Here is an 18,211-nt window from a genome sequence, read left to right as displayed (position 1 = left end):
CTCTCTATCAGAGCGCTCGCTTGTGCTCTAGGGTGTCTCTCCTACTGTGAGAGATATCTGGGGTGCTGCTCCCCTGTTTAAATGTAGGCCATGAGTTTTCATGAATCTTCTCAACACCTTATGACATAACTTGTAATAGCCTCATTTTATAATGTAGGAAACCGAGAAGTTAAGGGAAGTTTTCAAGGGCACTTTCAGCATTAGCTAAGATTAGACTATAGGTAGGTCTGAATCTAGGTTTTGTGCATTGGAGCACTGTGAAGTATACAATTGGCTTAAATCGGGATTTATTTTCATTTTTTATTTATTTATTTTTTTAGTGTCATGTTTGGTTGGTCTTGTTTAGCTTCACTTGTTGTGAAGCACTGTGGCTTCCTAATTTGATCAAAACTAGTTTCCTTCATTTCAAAAAATGACATATGTTAGCTTGAAAGAAATAGTTCTTCTGTTCTTTGAGCACAAAATAAGCACAGAAAATACAATATGACTGTGAGGTGGAAGCTAACAACTTGGAGGAAATACGTGCATTTCCCTTAGTATATAATAGGCACTCAATAACCTGGGGATGTTATTAATATACTAGAGGCCCAATGCACGAAATCTGTGCAAGAGTAGGCCTTCGCAGCCCCGGCTTTGTCTGGAAGGTCATCCGAACATCGTCGTTCTGCTGTTCGGCCATTCTGCTGTTCAGCCATTCCGCTGTTCGGCCGTTTGGTTGATTTGCATATTATGCTTTTATTATTATAGATTAGAGGCCCGGTGCACAAAATTCATGCATGGGTGTGTGTGTGTGTGTGTGTGTGTGTGTGTGTGTGTCCCTCAGCCCAGCCTGCACCCTCTCCAATCTGGGACCAGGCCTAAACGGGCAGTCGGACATCCCTCTCACAATCCAGGACTGCTGGCTTCCAACTGCTCGCCTGCCTGCCTTCCTGATTGCCCCTAACCACTTCTGCCTGCCAGCCTGATCACCCCCTAACCATGCCCCTGCCAGCCTGATTGATGCCTAACTGCTCCCTTGCCAGTCTGTTTGCCCCTAACTGCCCTCCTCTGCCGGCCTGGTCACCCCTAACTGCCCTCCCCTGCAGGCCTGGTCACCCCTAATTGCCCTCCCCTGCAGGCCTGGTCCCCCGCAACTGCTCTCCCCTGCAGGCCCGGTCGCCCCAACTTTCCTCCTCTGCCAGCCTGGTCCCTCCCAACTGCCCTCCCCTGCTGGCCTGATCGCCCACAACTGCCCTCCCTTGCAGGCCTGGTCCCTCCCAACTGCCCTCCCCTGCTGGCCATCTTGTGGTGGCCATCTTGTGTCCACATGGGGGCAGCCATCTTGTGTGTTGGAGTGATGGTCAATTTGCATATTACTCTTTTATTAGATAGGATGTTCTAGTTGTTATTTGGCAAACCCTGCAGGGAAACATGGAAAATTTTGACTTAGGAGGGAGATATCCCTTATAGAATACTGAGTTGGAAGGCAGTAGGTATATAAATATCTCATTTCCAAGCTTAATTTCTTGACGTCCAGGGTATAACATGTTAGGAAGCATCAAAAACCACAGTAATTGACTGGAAAGGAAGCTTGTTACGTTTGCTCATTTACTTTGGGGTTAGCTGATTATTTGACTTGTTACGCTTTTCTCCTTTAAAAGGCCTGTGTTAAAAGTAATGTATTTGCAAGGCTTTGCTTCAAGTAAAATCAGAGTCTATAAAAATAATTTAAGTGTGAAATTTGCTTAGAAAGAGCTGCAGAGATCTTTTGTATCCCTCCTTCCTGAGAGTGCTTGCCTGCCAGCGTGTTATCAACTATGAATGCAGCTTGGTGCCCTTCATGAGGGGAGTCCACGGTACAAATACACCAGGTCTTACTTGGTGATGGAAAGTAATTAAACTGCCCAGCACTAAGGCTGATGTGGATTCAAGGACAAGCTAAGCCATTTACCCAGCTCCGTGACCTTGTGTAAGCTGCTTAACCTGCCTTCGCCTCAGTTCCCTAAAGTGGAGATAATAGTGAAGATTAAATAAGATAATGTATGTTACTCCGCAGGAAATGTTAGGTACTGTTGTTCAGCACACGAAAGCAGATGAATTTAGTAAAGAAAAACAATTTCCACCATTTGTGTCAAAATTTAAAGTGGGAAAGGGGTTTGGTGTTCAACTTCCATGCAAGGAAGACCTGGAATGGCAACCTTTTCTCTAATCTTAATTTTGCAACTTGATCTCGTGTTCCTGTCCATCGCTGAGCTAACTTCAGTGTTTTTTTGCCATCCCCTCATTTACATTCCGATTTCCATTGTTTAACGTCTGGAAGGCCCCAATGCTTAGGATGTCCCCTTTTCCCTAATCTCTGCATGGCGCACCTTGCCTTTAGCTCCAGAAGTTAAGCATTCCTGCTCTTCTCCTGTAGATTCTGTGCACATATTTGTCCCTTGAATTTGCCCCTCGCCACCCTCCCCGCTGCCTCTTTCTTTGGTCTTGGCACTCGATCCTGAATCCTGGACAGTGGAATAAGCCCCTAATTCCTTTCCCATTTGTTCCCAGTGAGCCCTTGGACACCCTGATGCCAGAGTGATCCCCTTGAACGTGCTGATGCGGCCATGTTTTCTCCTGTTTAAAGTGTCCCATAGTTCCCCATTGTCCATAGGATAAAGACAGGCCCTTCCAAAAACCTTCTATGACTTGGCCCTGTCCCTGCATCCATTCTCATGTCCTGGTGGTGTTTACTTTCTCCCCCTGTCCCAGCCATTCCTATCTTCCCAAGAGTTGTGTATGGTTTCACTCCACCTGACCCTGCCACATCTGTGCCCACTTCTGGAATGTCCCTCTCCTCGCCCACACCTGAGGCTGCGTAGACAACTCCCAGACGATGCTTAATAAAGCTGAGGCTCAAGTATTGTGTCACTTGGGAATATTTGAATCCCAAGGAACAGAAAACACAAGTTAAACTGCTTTAAACAATAAAGGGACTTGATTGGCTGGTGTAACTGAGAAATCCAGGTAATAGGCAAGCCTAGAACCATTGTCTCAAAGATCTCACCCAACACCCAGTTTCTGTCTGTTTCTTTCATGTCTGTCAAGTAGTGGCCATTAGATTCCTAGGGTGAATGATGCCCCTTCTTTCCTGCTAGTTCTCTTGGAAAAGGAAAGGGAGTTCTTTCCCAGGAATCCCGAGCAAACGTTGTTTTGCATCTTGTTTTCCCAGATTGAATCTCCTGACATCTATGAACCAATTCCTTTGTCCAAGCCATGAGCATTGCCATTAGCTTAATTTAACCTGCGCTTACTCTTGAGGTTGAGCATAATGTCAGTTCCGCCAGATTTTGTCATCATGGGTAATGGGGACATCACTGACCCTCTGCCCTTTGTACTGCTGCGTACTTTTCTTTTTCTTTTTCTTTTTTTTTATTGAGGTATTATATGTGTACATATCTTACCATTGCCCCCCCCCCACCCACACCCATACATGCCCTCACCCCCCAGAGTTTTGCATAAACAATGGATGCTGCGTACTTTTAAAAGACCTCTGCTCCAGGCCTTTCCACACGACACTAGTATTTTATAGTGAGTACAGTCCTTTATCCCCAGTGCCTCTAATGTTTACCTGATGCTAAGTTTTTAACACATATTTCAAATATATATGCACAAACTTTGGTTTATGACTGTGACCAGTACCACGTGTTGATCTAACTAGGTATTTGTTAGAGGCCTTATCATGACATTAGGAAAATAAAACAAGGACACACACACGGAGTCCCACAGGGACCTGGGCAGTAAATGCCTTGATGCTGCTCACTTAGATGGAGTGGTACAGACGTTATCAGCATGTGGTCCCCACGTGTCAGGGCAGCCGCACTCCTCGCGCTGCCTGCAATTGCTTCGCCTGCCTGGTGTTTGCAGCCGTTTGCAGCTCCTGTTCACAAGGTCTTGGCCACCGCACAGTCATTTCTCTCACTTTATTACCATCACATCTGATTCCAATTTGCTACCAAATTGAGTTTCCAGTCCCGAGCCTGACATTCAAGCCGTCAGGTGGATTAGCTCCTCCGGCTCGGTTAGCTTGGAAGCCTCAGGTCAGCTGACAGCGGCCTATTGAATGTCCTTGCGCCTCGTCGCTGAGCCCCGCTGCCGTCCCGCGGAGCCGCGGTGCTGGGCTGCACACCGTGACCTTTCTCCTTGTTTAGAACTCATAATTCTAGACCTGCTCGAAAGACTGATTAAAAACAGAGCTGGTGTTTATCCCTTATCTTGCTGTTTCAGCGTTTTTTTTCCCCCACAGCAGAGCAGCCAGCGGACGGTGGAGTCATTTGGTGAAATATGATTGATCCAACTCTTTGGGATCACTCATTTGGCCCTTTCCCTTTTATAGTGATCTGTTTGCATATAAAGTTGAAGGGACATCTGACATTTCTTTCTGTTATTAATGCTAACATCTCAGGTACACTTCCTTTTCTGTTAATGCTGCTGAATCCAGTAAGAGTCAACTTACTGGACAGAGTGTGTTTCCTTATTGAACCTCTTGGCATCTTGCTGTGCAGTGGGTCTCTCATACTTTTCTTCAAGGAACAGTCCGGTGAACAAGTACTTCTAGGAAGCTCTCTCATTTCTTTTTTAAATCTGAATCCAAAACTAATTTCTCAGGGCTTGTCATAGCCAAAGATGCACATGTAGAAAGTTCCTCACTGCTTTTCCATTTCCATTGCACTTCCGAAGGAAAGTCAGTGAAGGTATATTTACGTTTCAGAACCAGGGAGCGGAGTTCAGCAAACACTATAATTTCATGGGGCTAATCAAGGCTTAAGCAATAAAGCCAAACAAAACAGCAAAAAAAAAGCATTTCACCACTGACCCCTACAGACCTTGAAAAAGGCAAGTTTGCTATTGGAAGAAGGAAAAACATACCCTGTTCCTAAAATTGTTGATTGTTTCTTCTTGCAGTTAAACAGTGATATGGTTATTATAACCCTGTATCAAAACACATTTGCCACTTAATAAGTCCGGCATGATATCTAAAGCAGTATCCTCCCCTCCAGCCTGCGACTCTCAGGCCATGTTCTGCGGAGCAAGCTGCACTGTCCACAAGTGAGATCTCAGGCCACTGTCCTGGTAGGCATTGAAGGAGCCCATAAAGATAGGGGACAGGAAAGGTGAGTTTGAAGCTGAAGGGGAAACACTTTTCAAAAGATAATGCGAAGGCAAAAACATAAATTATAGTTACGGGAATGGAAAACCAAATTAGCCGAGTCTTTAGAATTTATATAGTGTGTCCTTTTTGAATTTAAATAGTCCAATGACTCATTGCTTCCTATTCTTTAATTATTGTCATCAGGTGATCATTCTTGAGTACCCCGGATTTGAAAGCTTCATTAATGGGTGGAGGTACTTCTGTGTCCCTTTGTGTTTGTTTGTTTGCTTGTTGTTGTTTTTCCCACAGCCCCTCTGTACTTAGGTTCATGATGGTCTTAATTAAAGGTAAGTGTGAGAGCACCCTTTTAAAGCTAGAAAGTGCTCTCTTAATTGGTGTTGCTGTCTAGTTACCTTTATAGAGGTTCATTAACCTACTTTCAAATATCCTAAGTCATAATTTACATATGTTTAAAAAATAACACCAGAAAGAAGCCTTTTGATTTATTTTAAAAAATAAAGTGTAATCTTGGGTATGCACCATATTTTGGCGTGAGTCTGTTTCTGTTGGGGACAAATCGTCTGGCTTAACTGTTCTTTTCATTTCACAAGAGTGGGCCTTTGCCCTCACAGCCCAGGCTTCATCCGGAATGTCACCCAGACAGTCCTTCCACTGTTGGACTTTTCCGTCGATTTGCATATTACGCTTTTATTATTATAGATAATCTCGCAAGACTTTTCCCCCTTATGTCTGTTTCTTCTTTGGATAAGGCCTTTGGTTCCTCAGATTTTCCTTATGCTCAGTTACAGGGCCAGGTAACTCAACTCAGTATTTTCCTGTCATTGTTTTGTGAGGAGCGGTGTCTCCTGCTCTGGAATTTAGGTAAACAGTGTTTGTCTCTTGAACACAATAGATAAAAAGAACAATATAAGGAGGGATCCAGCGTAAAATTATGACATTAAAATTTCTTATGTATAGCGAATGCCAAATTACGCCTAAGGAAGGACAGTACATTTCTTGTTATCCATTTCCTGTCCTAGTGGTCTGAGGGAATGTAACTTCTCATATATATCTTTGTGTTTTTTTTTCTGTTGCAGAAGGAGCTAAGTCTTCCCAGGAGAGGAAGTTTGTAAGTAGCACAATTCTGTTCCTTTTTTGGGGGGTGTTGGGGGGGGTGGGAGGGAGGTACAGTTTGTAAAATGATTATTCTCTGACTTGTTAGATTTTCAGTGGCAAATGGAAAATGAATGATAATCAACCAAATTAGGAAAACCAGAAAGTGCGTTTCTTTATAAATGTTCAATATTAGTGATTTCAAGGTAACTTGAAAGTTTTCAGGTGTTTTTTTGTTTGTTTGTTTGTTTTTTCCTTACTGGCATTGTAAACCAAAATGCATATTTATTCCTAGGAGAATCTTAATTTAAATTTTAAAATTCTATGTAAACAAGCAAAAACATTATTTGGTCTGCAGATAGTATAAATTGATCTGAATCAAGAATTATGATCTGGCCCTAGCCGGCTTGGCTCAATGGATAGAGCATCAGCCTGCGGACTGAAGGGTCCCAGGTTTGATTCTGGCCAAGGGCACATACCTGGGTTGTGGGCTCGATCCCCAGTGGGGGGTGTGCAGGAGGCAGCTGATCAATGATTCTCTCTCATCATTGATGTTTCTATCTCTCTCTTCTTCTCCCTTCCTCTCTGAAATCAATAAAGAAATATATTAAAAAAAGAATTATGATCTGGAAATCTCTGTTTTTTATACTATGAATTTCATATAGAGTAAATAATGCCGTTTGCATTTGAATTAAGGAAGATTTTGAATGAACTGAGCTCTCTACTGTTAGATCTAGGTCTTAATGAACTGATCCATGTAAGGCTTTGTATTTAAATAGCAGATTTATAACCCTTGACCTGATTTCTTCATAGTGGTTTTCAACCTTTCCTTTACATACCTCATCCTTTTAGCCTTTAATAAATAGCTCACACTTTTTTTTCTGTTTCTGAATTAGTATGTTTTCTATAAACTATTAAGGTCATGTGAATTAGCAAATTACATTCCCCATATCTGTTTAAGGGCCAAATCTCTTTTAATATTTGTGCAAGTCTCAATTCTGTTAATGTTAACTAATAGCCATGAGTTGATGGGGGTGGAATATAAAGAAAATATTTAAATTTCTCTACTTGAGAGTATGAATCTTTAATAAAAATTAAAAAATGATGGCCTAGGTTTGTTTGGAGTCTATGCTTTGACTACTTAATAAAAGAAAGTTAGAATACATTTAAGCCATTTAAAATCCCCTTCCTAATAAAAATCAGTTGATCTATCAGTCAGAATATGGGAATAAAGCACAGTACATAACTCAACAGAAATCTACACTTTTTATTATTAGAGAAACTAATACTTCTAAGTGAAGCAAACCAAAAATAAGCATGTTATTTTGAATTTTCAATTAAATCCAAATATCCCTCAAAGAATTAATGATGTATAATATAGATGTTCTGGGACTTACCGTCACTCAGCGTTTTCCGTGACCACCAGACAGATACCAGTAATTACTCTTCTCATGCAAGGTTCTTTTATGACTTTGAGAAAAGAAAATACTTTTAAAAATAAATGCTACAATGGTTTAAATACAAATCAAATGTAGAAGGGCACAAGTGTGTCTTTATTAGGTATTGACGCTTGCCAACATAATGGTACCTGATTATTAAACCTGCTATGACTTTCTCAGTTTATTTACTGCATACATGCTTTCAGATCTCTTAGCACCTTCTCCCAGAAAGGATAGGAATTTGATCCCAATGTGCTGAGGAATCTTCTTTCTATGGGCACAGTGAGCAGTGGCACGGTGTGCTGTATTCCTCATTGCCTCTGATTGCACAGAGATGGGACTGAACCTGTCGGGGTGCGCACCTTCAGACAGGCTGCGCTCTTTCAAGGGGCTTTTGTTGTATCTGCCACTTCTGATTTGTATGTTTTGAAAGATAATATTTTAAAAATGCATTTACATCATTGAGACACATGAATTCATCAGATTAAAAACATTATTTTAAGTAAGCTTAAAGATAATTTTATGTCTAGAATCATAGAAACATAATATTTAGATATATTTAAGTTTATATAAATAAAAGACAGAAAATAGGCTTTTTAAATTACTAATCCTATCCTATATAATAAAAGCCTAATTGCAAATAGATCAAACAGTGGAATGGCTGATCGCTATGATGCACACTGACCACCAGGGGGCAGGCGCTCAACGCAGGAGCTGCCCCCTGGTGCTCAGTGTGCTCCCACAGGGGGAGCGCTGCTCAGCCAGAAGCCGGCCTCACAGCTGGTGAGCGCGCAGTGGCGGTGGCGGGAGCCTCTCCTGACTCCGCTGCAGGCAGACGGTAAGGAGCGAGGGGTCCCAGACTGCGAGAGCCCCGGACTGTGAGAGCCCTGGACTGTGAGAGTGATGTCTGACTGCCGGCAGGCGGACATCCCCCGACAGGTCCTGGGCTGTGAGAGAGTTCAGGCCAGGTTGAGGGACACCGTGCCCCCACCCCGTCCCCCAAGTGCACGAATGTAGTGCACCAGGCCTCTAGTTAAAAAAAAGCAAACCATATTCTGTTTAAGAAAAAATGTAATTCAGATCCTCACTAGTTTATTATTTATTATCATTTTCTCAGGAACTATCTGAAGTCTGTGCTGATCCATATATGACTTAAAAGGTTGCAAAGGCAATGACTCTGAACTCTTTTTTTTTTTTTTTTATGGTGCAGAGGGCAACAGACCAGAGAAATCAAGGGAATTAACTTTCTGGACAAGATGTTACTAAATAATCAAGTGACCCCAGATCAGTTTTCCAGAGGCTTTTCCAGCCCATTACCAACTTCAAGGCCGCAGATTCCATCCCTCTTCTGGCCCCTGGGGTAGCTGGATTCCCGCTCGTCCTCTCCCTTTCACAGAGGAATTTAGCCATTTGCCAGGGCTCTTAATCCCAGATTCTTCCAGCACTTTCCTCTCTTTTTCAGTGGAGCTGAAGTTGCCATACTCTTTGCTAGCCTTCCTCTCAGCTGCCTCTCAAAATCTATGCATCCTTTAAATAGGTCATGATATAGTTATACAATGAAATACTATACAGCAGGCAGAATGAATGATCTAGAGTAGTGGTCGGCAAACTCATTAGTCAACAGAGCCAAATATCAACAGTACAATGGTTGAAATTTCTTTTGAGAGCCGAAAACCGACTTCTGCGCATGGGCCACAAAGTTTCAATCGCACTGTACGTGCGTGCCGCACGTGGTACTTTGTGGAAGAGCCACACTCAAGGGGCCAAAGAGCCGCATGTGGCTCGTGAGCCGCAGTTTGCCAACCACGGATCTAGAGTATATGTATCAATGAATGTAACTATCAAAAATAGAATGATGAGCAGAGTTAAAAGCACATTCGAGGTATAAAATAGTATTTTCATTGCAAAATTTAAACATATGCAAAGCAAGATAGACTATTATTTCTGGGTACAAACATTTATAGTCAAAGTCTAAAAACATTCATGGGAAGCAGTTTTACAATAAGCAGCTTACTTACCAGTGCAGGGAGTGAAAGAAATGGAATTTGAGAAAGCCCTAGAGAAAGTTTCACGTGTATCATTAATGTGGTGGTGTGTTCATGGGTGTTTGTAATCTTCCCTCTACATTTTGATGTTCTTGGAATATGTTACTTAAAATTTTCAGTAATTATATGCAGGTGCTTTATAATTTACCCAATGCTTTACCCAAATACTTATGGAGACTTAAAGATACTTTGGAGAAAATTTTTACAATGATTGGAATAGCTGCTGTGGCCATACCTGTTGGTTAATGCCAAAATCCTAGGGAGAGTTATGATGATAAATTTTGGTGCTTGAAGTACTTGACGCTAGACTGACTAACCTGGAGGTGGAAGGGGTAAGGCAAATGAGATGATAGCATATATAATGGTACAGTGTGACATTTTGCTGCAGATCTAGATTGGTTGTTTTGAATTTTTAGTCTTTTAAGAGAAATGACTCTAACAATTCTTTGTTTTCCACAAGCTGGCCTGCAGGGTAAGGTACGCAGTGTAGATGTTTGTAGATGGTTTGCAAGTCTGTCTCCCCTTGCTAGACTGTGAGCTTTTTCACTCTAGTTACTCACAGTATCCGCTACCTGAGGGCCAGGAGCTGCCAGCTCAGTCCTTCTTGGTTTAAATTCAGTGTGCAACACTAGGCCCTCCTGACGTTCTTTTGATTTTTCTCATAACAGCACATCTAAACTGCCCGTACTTATGAAGGTGTCAGTAGAGCTGTGGGCCTGTCTCCTATTTAGAACATGGGTCCTGAAAGGATGTTTCTAAGTGGAAAAACTCTCTGGGAGGTGTTTTCAGGCAGGGTAAGCGGGAAAAGGCTAAAAGCCTAAGGTGTGAGTTAATGGATGGTTAGGGGCAAAACCATTGTGTCCCTGGCAGCTACCCTTCATTTACAAAGGACCCCTTGGTATTTAATTGCCCAAGTCTACAGCTCTCCAAGATGGAGAGAGCTTCTCTTTTCATGGCATTCCCTAGAGAGAGGAGCAGGAATGGCTGGGCCAGCTCCCGTGCCTCCTCCAATCTTGCTTTGTAATGGACTTTCAGATTTCCCTACACAGAGAAGAAGGAAACTTGCTCTGTCTATTCTCAGCAAGTAAATTCTCCCCCCCCCCCCTACTTAAAATAGCCTTTCTTCTCCGCCTTTCCATCATGAGCACTGTTTCATGGAGCCCCACAAGGCTGGATCCATGCAACTCTCGGCAGTTGCCTATTTTCGTAGAAACAGTGCCTGACACTTGGCCAGTTTCTTGACTTGATGGTTCTTGGCCATACCCACTTGACAGGGGTGTCCAGTGGCAGAGACCGAGAGAGAGGCAGCTCCTAGGTGCTCAGAAGCCCTGGAAAAGTGTGTTCTGCCTGCGGAGGAATTGCTGGGAGTGTTGCAATTACTAGAATGCAACTTAGCAATCCTTTTGGCTTAGTTTAAATTATTGCTGCAGCCACAGTACTAGTATCCAGTAACTCTTTCTCTCCATGGAGTTGTGTTCCTTCACCTCCACCCTTCCCTTTCATCATTGTTCTGGAAGTGGCGGGGCTCTTGCCTGGCTGGCCATGGGATCAGCAGTGCGGGTGTGTACTGCCGTACACTATGTCCAGGTCTGCAAGGAAGTTCGCCTCCCTCTCCACAGCGAAGTCTGGCGTCTGAAACACACCTACCGCAGTGCTGGACGTCCCAGTGCTAGAAACCCATTCACTTGCATCTCAGTGGTGTTTTCTCTTCAGTGTCTCACTGGAGTGCAATACTTCAGGCTGGGTGTCTCTGAGCTGCCTTTAGCGTAGCGGAAGACCATTCATTAAAGGATGACTGCAGAGGGACAGGGTGACCCGAGAGGGGAGCAGCTGTCGGGAACCTTTTTGCCACATGTATAAGTGAAGAAATGTATGAAAGGGTGAGGGGCTCCTTTCAGTTCTTTCTGATTTTGTCTTTCTTGGGCAGGGCAGGACAGGGTGTGCAGGTATGGGGTGGAAGATGAGAGTGAGCAGAGGGAGAGGGTCTTGTCACAGAGTGGATAGGACCGCAGAGGCAAAGGACCTGATCATTCCTAGAAACTTCTGGGTGAGCTGGGCCTGCTGGACGTAGGAGATAGTCTCATATTGATGTATTGAATGGAGTAATGGACATATATAGGTTTGTGTACTTTTTAAAAAGAAGACATTCAGGCCGGTTGTGTTTCAGCCAGAATATACTGCCTGGACGGACCCTTTGGGAAAGTAGTTTGAATAAAATGAGGCTATTCCAGAATACTAGGAGAGGGAATCACCTTGGCGTTACAACTGAGTTGAGTTAGATTTATGAGATTTTTCAGCAAGATGAAGGCAACATTTCCTGAAAGAGAGGGAAAGAGCTTAATTCAAATAAAATAAAGAACATGTAAACCATATTTGGATGAGTTTTAAAATAAATTTAGTTTCCTTCATAGCACTTTCTTCTCTCCCATCCCTACAAATATTGAAGCAAGAATTTAAAAATATCTAATGTCGAAGCCAAATGGAAGTCCAATGTCGTTTTGAATGTTAGAATCCCAGAAACAAAACAAAGAAAAACATGGAGTGTTACACCCGAATTAGCATTTAAAGTGGCATGTTTATATAAAGAGAGCACGGTGTAATATATCCTGGGAGGAAAGAGAGGATTTCAGACTGTGAAGGAATGTCAATTGCATTTATATATTCATCGAATAGGTAGTTTGGTATTTGTGTTTTTGCAGCATCTCTCATCACGCCTGCGTTCATCTTCTGTGAAGTGGATAGGAGAGCAGACCTGGGAGATGGAAACAGTGTAGGATTGATCATCTTACCTTTGACAATTGTAGGAAGACCTTAGCTTTGCTTCGGGAGCTTTATCAGAATATGTGTGTGCATTGGCAAACACACTTGGGAATGCCCAGCAGAATCTGTGGGTGGGTGTGTTTGGGTGGAGGCAGGGGAAGCCGGAGGCTTGCGGACTTTCAGCTGATTCTCAAGGTGAATCCAAAATGTCACCCCAATTAAGAACTTAAAGTTCTTAGGAGAGCTTTAGGATGTAACAGAGTGGGCTTCTCGAGGCCCAAAGGCACGAGGGGAAGTTTCCTATTTCATATGTACTAGAATAACTTTTTAGCAAACCTGAGTCAAATGGGAATTAGGGGAAGTCTTTGGTGAGCAGTCCTTTTCAGCAAGGCTTGGACAGGCGCCACTGAAGCAGGCAGATGGCTGTGCTTTGTCAGTCTTTTAAGAGAAATGACTAGTAGTGCCACCTCCCAGGTCTGCTGCTCAATGGGCATTTCAGAGCATGGACGCAGTAGCCACACTACCTGGGTTCCAGTCCTATATCTGTCATGGAGCCAGCCGTGTGACCTTCAGAAAGTTATTTCACCTCTATGCGTTTTCAGTATTCCCATCTGTAAAATGGGAATACTATTCTCTCCTGGAGTGTTTTGAGGGTTGTTATCAGTTAATATTTGTAAAGTGTTTGTTTATAGCAGTGTTTGGCACACAGTATTTTCTTAATAAATAAAATGTAAGTGTTTTATTAAATAAATAAAATACATTGGGAATGAAGCTTTCTCCCAATCACTTATTTTTGCCCTGTAAAGCCAGGTCATTTGAGCTGCATTTTCTAGGGACTGTTTACAAATCTTCTGTCAGTGGAGCTGGGTTAAAGAGGTCAGTTGACGCATTATTTGTGGGAATCCACATTTACCCATGAAGGTCCACCCTGGTTATGCGTTTCCTGTGGGTGCCCTGTGGGGATAGACCCACAGGCGTTCTGTTCTGCATCATCAGGCTGTGAAGGAACAGGCTGTGCTAGCGGCCCCTCCTCCAGAGCAATTCCTCCCTTTCGGCCTGCCCATCCTCAGCACAAAGACAGGTCACTTCTTGACACTGGGACAGACAGGTTTTGAGGAAAATGAAGTAGGATATTATAGATGTCCATATGGAGACTTTTAATCATAAGATGGCAAAGCTGAAAAAAACCTTAACAGACATCTGATGAGAAATACTTCTGTTGGGTAAGTGAGGAACCAGTTCCGAGGATTCGGGATTTGCTTGTGCTCCGAGAGTTCCTTGGCTCTGAGCTGGGACTAGGATTTGGGGTTCCTACCCACCAGGAACTGGACAGCAACCTTTGCTTTCTTAAGGGCAAGTCTATTTTGTTAGGAGTCAGAGACCATCTGCAAGGATGTGGCTGCATTTGTACTGTAAAGATACGAATTTTAGCACTGACATCCATAGCGTGGACCAAATAAAGGGGGCACTTCACAGGCATGCTTGACTTCACCACGCTTGTCACGGTTTCTTTGAACATTTTACAAAGCGTGGCCTCAACCTCTTCTCAAGAGTTTACTCTTAAAACTACAACCAAAGGGAAGACCTCAGAGTCTCACACCAGCACCACCAGGATGCTGTTTGCTCAGACAAAGAAGAGACTTGTGACAGTCACACTGGTGGGATGTGGTGTTCCCAGCTGCAGTAACTGGCAGTCCCCAAATGCATGCATACCTAATGGGACATTTGCACTGGGCAGCTGCATTCTGCATTGTCCTCTGTACCCCATGTGCTGCCTGCCCCTCTGGCTAACTGTGGGGAGGTGGGTGGTACCTGGAAGAGCTCATTGTGTCTTGGAGTTTCTCCTTACCCTCTCTACCCTTCTGACTCCTGACAGTTCAGCTCCCTGCTCTTTGCCCTTGCTGGCAGCCCGCTGTCAGACCTTACCAGCTGGGCAAAGTTACTTCAGGGTTTCCTTCTCTGCTTTCTGCACAGGGGCTTCCCTCTGAGAATTCTGGGGGTCATTTCATCCATCTGAATTCACATGCATTGTCTTTTATCATGTTGTTCTATAACTTCATGATTGAGGTTGAGGACCTTTCCATGCTTAGGTGTGGGAACCTAAGACATGCACATAGCACATGCCGGAAATGTGCACTTCTCTTCTCAGGGGCCTTCTGGTTCAGCGTCACCTCCTACATCACCCAGGTAAATTGTGACCAAAGGAATTGCAGGCAGATAACTCTGGAAGCACAATTGCAGGAGAGGAAAACGTTTTATTAAACATATTCTCTGAATTTTATTTGCAAGTGGACATGGGTGGCATCCATTTGACCAAACACAGAAGGATAAACTTTACTGTTTTAAGAATGAAAATCCTAATAAGAAAATCAAATATGTATATTCTATTCAGGGAAAGATTTTTAAATGCCTTTATTCTAGGAATATAAATTCTTCTTTCAAGAACTATTTGCATATTTAGTAGATGCTTATGTGAAGGTGTTCTTACCCTGTTAGAAAATATTCACTTGGCATATGCTCTATGCTCTCCATTGTGCAGGAAAAAATGATTTCTGACTTCCGTGGTGCCATAGAGACCAACAGGATTAACCTTATGGTGACATTAGCACTGAATGCCGGACTCTCACTAAACCCTGATTTTCCAATGCAGTCTTTATTGTCATCGGTGATGGTGGGACGTGCTTTTACTTAGGAGGTTAGCTTAAGACAGAGGTTATCTTTTGGATTTCTTTTTATTTTTCGAAAGCTGAGGACGGTATTTGCTTTGAGGAGTTGGCACCTCGTGACATCCTGGTGTAGCTGCTGTGGAACAAATGATGTTTACTGCGGGGGCAGAGGGGACCTTGGCGCGGGCAGGAGAAGGGAGGGAGCGTGCTGCTCCTCTCCTCCGCTCTCCTTGGCCTCGCTGCAGAGGCCCTGAACAGCATTTGCTCTGCATGGGGCAATGAGCGAGTTCACCAGGGGTTTTGTATTGCAGGGTATAAAGCATCGTGTTTAGAAGCTTAACAAATCAAGAATCAATTATCTGGGAGAATAAGCAGGTTTTTTACGTTTAAGGCAAATTAGTTTAAACGCTAAAACCAGTCCTTGTGGATTAAAGAAGCACTTGGAAGCAATGGAAGTATATTTTACAAATGCACTTGACATGATATACTGAAATGAAATGAATAGATCCGTGTATGGGTTCCACGTCTTAGGGGAACAATGGTGGCTTTCTTAGGTGGAATTCTAAGATATTACCAATTTGTATGTAAATGCACTTGATTCGGATAGAATCACAAGAAAAATTACTGTCATCAAACATCTGGTTAAAAGCATGGTACTTAATTATTATCTTTGAGGGTTCAGGCCACTTGGCTCTATTCTAATTTCTTCCCCCCCCCCCCCCCGACAGTTGTTGGTTGGACAATATCTTTAAGATCACAGTAGGATGGTGATGGCGGTGCTTGTCTTGGGAAACAGTTAAAGGGGAAATTAAAGCAAAGATCATTTGAATTGGTACTTACCTGCCCAACATGCACCTTTTATCTACTATGTAACATCTCCTAGGCTAAGTACCCAAGAATTGTGAATTCTATGTGTCATAAACCCCAACAGATTTTAAACAACAAAACAAACAAACAAAAGAGGCCATCATGGAATTCCACGTAGCATGAGCCAGTTTCAGCTGTCCCAGGAGCGGCAGAACCCTGCATGGTCTAGTAGTTAATGTTCCCCAGCAGCTAACAATGCTCCCCCCTCCTTTTTTTTAAAAACAGCTTTATTGAAGCATAATTGACTACAATAAACTGCACTTAAAGTACAAGTTTATAAATAGATGTATGTATATATCTGAAACTACCATCACAATCAAGGTAGTGGAGTACCCACCTTCCCCAGAAGTTTCCTCTTACCAATTTATAATCGCTCCTTCCACCCTCACATGCCCAGTCAGTTACTAATCCTTTCCATACCTAAAGATCAGTTTGCATTTTCTAAAATTTTAAATAAATGAAAGAGTACTGTTTGCACTTTTTTATGGTCTGGTTTATTTTATTCAGCATAATTATTTTGAAATTATGTTTGTATTGCTAAGTAATATCCTATTAAGTGGGTACAGCATAGTTGGATTATCCATTCACTTGCTGATGGACATTCCAGTCGCTTATAGCGTATAGGTTTTGGCCATTATAAATAAAGCTACTATTCACGATTGGTGGCTTTCCTCTCAGCCTATGGCTTGTATTTTCAGTCTCTTCACAGCATCTATTGAAGAGCAAAGTTTTAAATTTTGATGAAGTCTAATTTATCTCCTGAGTTTTTTTCCCCCAGAAGATTTATAGTTTCCAGCTTTACATTTAGGTCTATGATTCATTCTGAGTTAATGTTGTATACAGGTTGAAGTAGGGATTGAAGTTCATGTTCTTAAGTATAGTACATATTTGTTCCAGCATCATCTGTGGGACAGACTGTCCTTTCTCCACTGAGTCACTTTGTACCTTGTTGAAAATAGTTGTCCACATATTTGTGTGTCTAGTTACAGACTTTCTTTTCTGTTCCATTGGCCTGTTTGTCTTCACATCAACACCACACTGTTTTATTTTATAGCATTATAAGAACTTTAGATAGCAGATATTGTTAGTTCTTCAACTTTATTTTTTTTTCCAAAGTTGTTTTGGCGAGTTTAGGTTTTTAATTTTGGAATCATTTTCTACAAAAATGTCTGTTGAGATTTTTATTGGAATTGCATTACGTGTATAGATCAATTGAGGAAACTGTGAAGAGTTTTCCGGTGGTATAATGATACTCTAGTCTTAGAGATAAATTAGGGAGAATCAAATGTGAGTTGATACAGTGTGGAGGCACTGGGCTAAAAATGTCCCCCAACATGTGTTGTTGGAAGAGATGGGGGAGACTGAGTTGAGAAATGGCAAATACTTGGTCAGAAAAACTCCCTCAGGGAAGCCCAAGAGAAACAGTTGGATGGGTAGTTCTGGGAGCAGCTCAGGTAATGATTTCAAGCTGAAGTCAGAGGGAAGCAGCCACATTTCTTCTGGAAAGAACTGCAGTGGAACAGCTCAGGCTCAGCATAGCCGGGGAATTGAGGAGGAAGGATGTGACCAGATGAGTTTCAGGTGTGTAAGCTCAGGTGTTCACGTCTAGTGGGTGAGAGGGCCACACAGTCTGGATCAGGGAATAGTTAGGGAGGGTTGGCCTTAGGCTTTAACAGTCCCTGCAGTGACTGAGTCTTATAAAACAAGGAAGGTCGACTGTACATTTCAACTGATTGTTGGTCTAAAACAATGGTTCTCAACCAGAGGTGGTTTCGTCCCCTCAGGGAACATTTGACAATGTCTAGAGACATTTTTAATGGTCACAACTACTGGGGAGTGTGGCTTCTCCCATCATCTAGAAAGCAGAGGCCAGGGACGTTGTTAAACCTCCTACAGAGCACAGGAAAACAGCACGCTCTCTGCAATAAAGACTTATCTACCCAAAATGTCAATAGTGCCAAAGTTGGGGAACCTGATCCAGAGCGGGTGGACCGGTAAAGATGGCGGCACGAGAGTGGAAGTCATTGATTGCTCTGACGCCTCAGGTGTGTTGTCTGGAGGAGAAACACTCCCTGTGTGGTGACCGTGGAAAGGTACCCTGCATGACCAGGAGGTAGTTTGTGGAAATCTTCTTGGGGCGTATTTCCAGAAGATGTCTAAAAATATTATCATCAAATAAAACTAGTTTACAAAAGCATGCCTTGACTACCA

General features: G+C 42.8%; 1 protein-coding gene across 13 annotated transcripts in view; it reads left to right on the top strand.

The window, feature by feature from the left end:
• MAST4 (microtubule associated serine/threonine kinase family member 4) overlaps positions 1-18,211 on the top strand; it is a 522,072-nt gene that overhangs the window by 270,981 nt on the left and 232,880 nt on the right. For 12 of the 13 annotated variants that reach the window (XM_079794432.1, XM_079794438.1, XM_079794433.1 and 9 more), the window contains one exon: positions 6,208-6,239. In XM_079794432.1, coding sequence (XP_079650558.1) covers positions 6,208-6,239 — 32 coding nt within the window. Of the gene's footprint in view, positions 1-6,207; positions 6,240-13,588; positions 13,691-18,211 lie in introns of those variants that run through there. The other variant, XM_079794442.1, reaches the window with a different exon arrangement.

Source organism: Cnephaeus nilssonii (assembly GCF_951640355.1).
Source record: "Cnephaeus nilssonii genome assembly, chromosome: 2".
NCBI lineage: Eukaryota > Metazoa > Chordata > Mammalia > Chiroptera > Vespertilionidae > Cnephaeus > Cnephaeus nilssonii.
This window is presented reverse-complemented; position numbering and strand designations above follow the sequence as displayed.